Raw genomic sequence first — 2,993 nt, 5'->3', positions numbered from 1 at the left:
GTTGGTGGCCGGGTTGCAGGGGAAGCCGCATGAGGCGAGACTGAGGGAACTGGGTCTCTTCAGCCTGGAGAAGAGGAGACTCAGAGGGGATCTGTTGGCGACATACAGGTATGTGAGGGGGTGTCACACGGAGGTGGGCCGAGACCTGTTCTCCCCTGCAGAGGAAGGCAGGACACGCTCTGACGGAGCAAAGCTCAGGGAGCCAAGGTTCCGTTTGGATGCCCAGAAGCACTTCCTGACAGTCAGGACCCCGAGGGCGTGGAATGGGCTTCCACGGGAGGTCGTTGAGGCCCCATCGGTGAGGGTGTTGGAGGATAGGCTGGGCATGCACAGGGTGGACATGTCATAAGCGGAGGCAGCTGGAGACGGGGGTCAGACTAGATAGGCTTGGAGACCCCTTCTGACTCGCTCTGTTTCTATGTTTCTATAAGGTCTTATATTAAAGGAGAGGATGGAGTTGATTAAAACCAGATGAAAACCCCTAACAGAACAATTCTAATCACCAGAATGGCTGATAAATCGTCTTTCCAAGTTCTTTTCACACAGCAGACATTCATACAGTTCCTCTTATGCTGCGCACGATAGGTTTTATTGAATTAGTCCAAAGACCATATCAAAGAGAACAAGGTAAAAACAGCAAGAGAGCCAGTGTGGTGCTGAGATTAGAACAATGGACTCAGAAATCTGGGTTTTCATCCCCTCTCAGATAGGTAGCTCACCAGGTGAATTTGAGCCAGCCACTGGCTCTCAGCACAGCCTACTTCAGAGTGTTGTTGTGATAAGAAAAGAGTGAGGAAAATAGGCATGGCATAAATGTAATAATATATACATAAAAATAAACATGGATCCACACCATACTCAAAGAGAACAAAATATAGTACATTTTAATGTGCCACAAAAATTGGACAGAGGACAGCTTTTAATATTTGAGTTTCACTAAGCAAGTCTAAGAAATAGAATTTTATAAAAAGATCCCAAAAGCAGTAATATTTAAAAAAAACTGAAGTACGTGCCAAGATGTACTTTTATGTCCATGAGGGTCAGAATTACCACCACAGTTAACCAAGATGGATTCTACATGTCTTCTCCTAAGTTTGGAAGCCTTTACTGCAAAACATGCAATTCTCTGAGTTATGAATTAATTAGTTCCTTCAAGAAGTTTTTTTTCTCACATTTCATTTTCTCTAATATGCACTCTCTGCTGTCCATTCATTCTCCAGCTGTGCCCCCATTATATTCTATGTGTTTCCATGATTTCTCCCTTATACACTACTCCATTTGAAGTAAGATTTATACCTAGTAAAACATAATCCAGTCCCTGCATGCATGTCTGAGACACAAATCTGTGCATGCGAGCATCTATGTAACTTTTGATCTACTCCAAATTATATGCAGAACATTTCTTGGGCTTTTTCCCAAAGTTAATTCTCCGGAGACTGTTCAGGCTTATTATATGAGAATAGCCACTGCACTATGAGCTTTCCTACTGGCCGTCCCTTACATAGTTAATTTGCTATGATGCTAAACAGAGAAGGAAGCCGACAGAAAGAAAATGGGTGGTTGACAACATGGTGCTGCAGAAGAGCTCTGAGTTCTCAATCAGATCAAGCCAGAGGTTTTCCTAGAAGCAAAAAGGATGAAACTGAGGCTGTCCCACTCTGGTACATGATGGGAAGGCAAGACTCCCTGGAGAAGACAATCATGCTGGGGAAAGCCAACGGTAGAAAAAGAGGAAGACCGAATATGAGATGCATCAGTTCCATGATGGAAGCTGCAGCCTCCAGTTGACAAAGCTGAGCAGGGCTGCCAAGCACAGGAATTTCGGAGGGCAGCCATTCACTGGGTCACCCTAAGTCAGAGAAGACTTGACAGCAGGTAACGAACAATCACCCCATTTATACCATTTGGGTTGTGAAGCCCCTTGGATGTGGATTCAGGTGCGAGCTCTGCGGCAGGCGGAGGGACTTGCATCCTCCAGGCACCTAAAGAGTTGCTTCTGTCTTGAGCCCGTCATTAGAGTCCAACAAGTCAATGGGAGCCGTTAACCAAGGAGTGTTCTGCGGGGGACCGAGCGTCGGCTGTGGTTCAGTATTGGCTTGAGGAGGAGGAGCCACAGCTGGGCCCTCCCCCTCAAGAGGAGCTCCTTGCTCTGGCGCAGATGCCTCCTCATCAGCATCCCTCGGGCAAAAGGGGGTTCTGGGAGTCAGGTGGGTTGTGTTACCGTGGCTCTGAGCATCCCACCGGATACACTGCCACTGGTCCCCTTGGGTGGTGGGAGCAGGAGACTCTGGAACTACAGCTGGCCTCAGGGTGGGCTGCAAGGGGCTGGCCATGCCCTCGGAGGCAGCACGCCTCCCGCAGGATCCCTCAGGCGGCTGCGGATCTTCTGCAGAGGAGGCTTCATCTGAGGAATCAGAGTCCTCCTCTTCTGAAGAGGTTTCTCGGTGCGTTTTCTGATGGGAAGTGAGGTACTCCCTTCGATTGAAGCTCTTTCCGCACTCCAAGCACTTGAATGGCTTCTCCCCTGTGTGAGTTCTCTCATGCAACGAGACGTAGGCCCTCCGACTGAAGCGCTTGCCACACACCAAGCAGCTGTAGGGCTTCTCGGCAGTGTGGGTTCTCTGATGCAAGGCGAGGGCCTGTCTCAAGCTGAAGCTCTTCCCACACTCAAAGCATTTAAACGGTTTCTCTCCTGTATGTATTTTTTGATGCAAAGAGAGGTAAGCCTTCCGGCTGAAGCTCTTCCCACACTCTGAGCACTTAAATGGCTTCTCCCCAGTGTGGGTGGTTAAATGTAGAGTAAGGGAAGGTTTCAGACTGAAGCTCTTCCCGCACTCCGGACACTGATAGGGTTTCTCCCCTGTGTGGATTCTCTGATGGCAATTGAGGGCGCTGCTCTGGCAGAATCCCTTTCCACACTCCAAGCACTGATAGGGTTTCTCCCCGGTGTGTATGCTTTGATGGGAATTAAGGGCATACTTGCGCCTGAACCT

At 48.7% G+C, this 2,993-nt stretch overlaps 1 protein-coding gene across 1 annotated transcript; it reads right to left on the bottom strand.

The window, feature by feature from the left end:
* Nucleotides 1–858: 858 nt before the first annotated feature.
* Nucleotides 859–2,991, bottom strand: LOC123027819 (gastrula zinc finger protein XlCGF7.1-like; the record flags this gene model as incomplete). Its single annotated transcript, XM_044439064.1, has 1 exon — nt 859–2,991. A coding segment is annotated over one exon (1,009 nt), but the record flags the coding sequence as incomplete, so codon positions are not given.
* Nucleotides 2,992–2,993: the final 2 nt, after the last annotated feature.

The sequence above is a fragment of the Varanus komodoensis genome, unplaced genomic scaffold (assembly GCF_004798865.1).
Source record: "Varanus komodoensis strain SLA01 unplaced genomic scaffold, ASM479886v1 scaffold3412, whole genome shotgun sequence".
In the NCBI taxonomy this organism is placed as follows: domain Eukaryota; kingdom Metazoa; phylum Chordata; class Lepidosauria; order Squamata; family Varanidae; genus Varanus; species Varanus komodoensis.
Note: the sequence above shows the minus strand (reverse complement) of the source record. Positions and strands in the feature narration are given on the sequence as shown.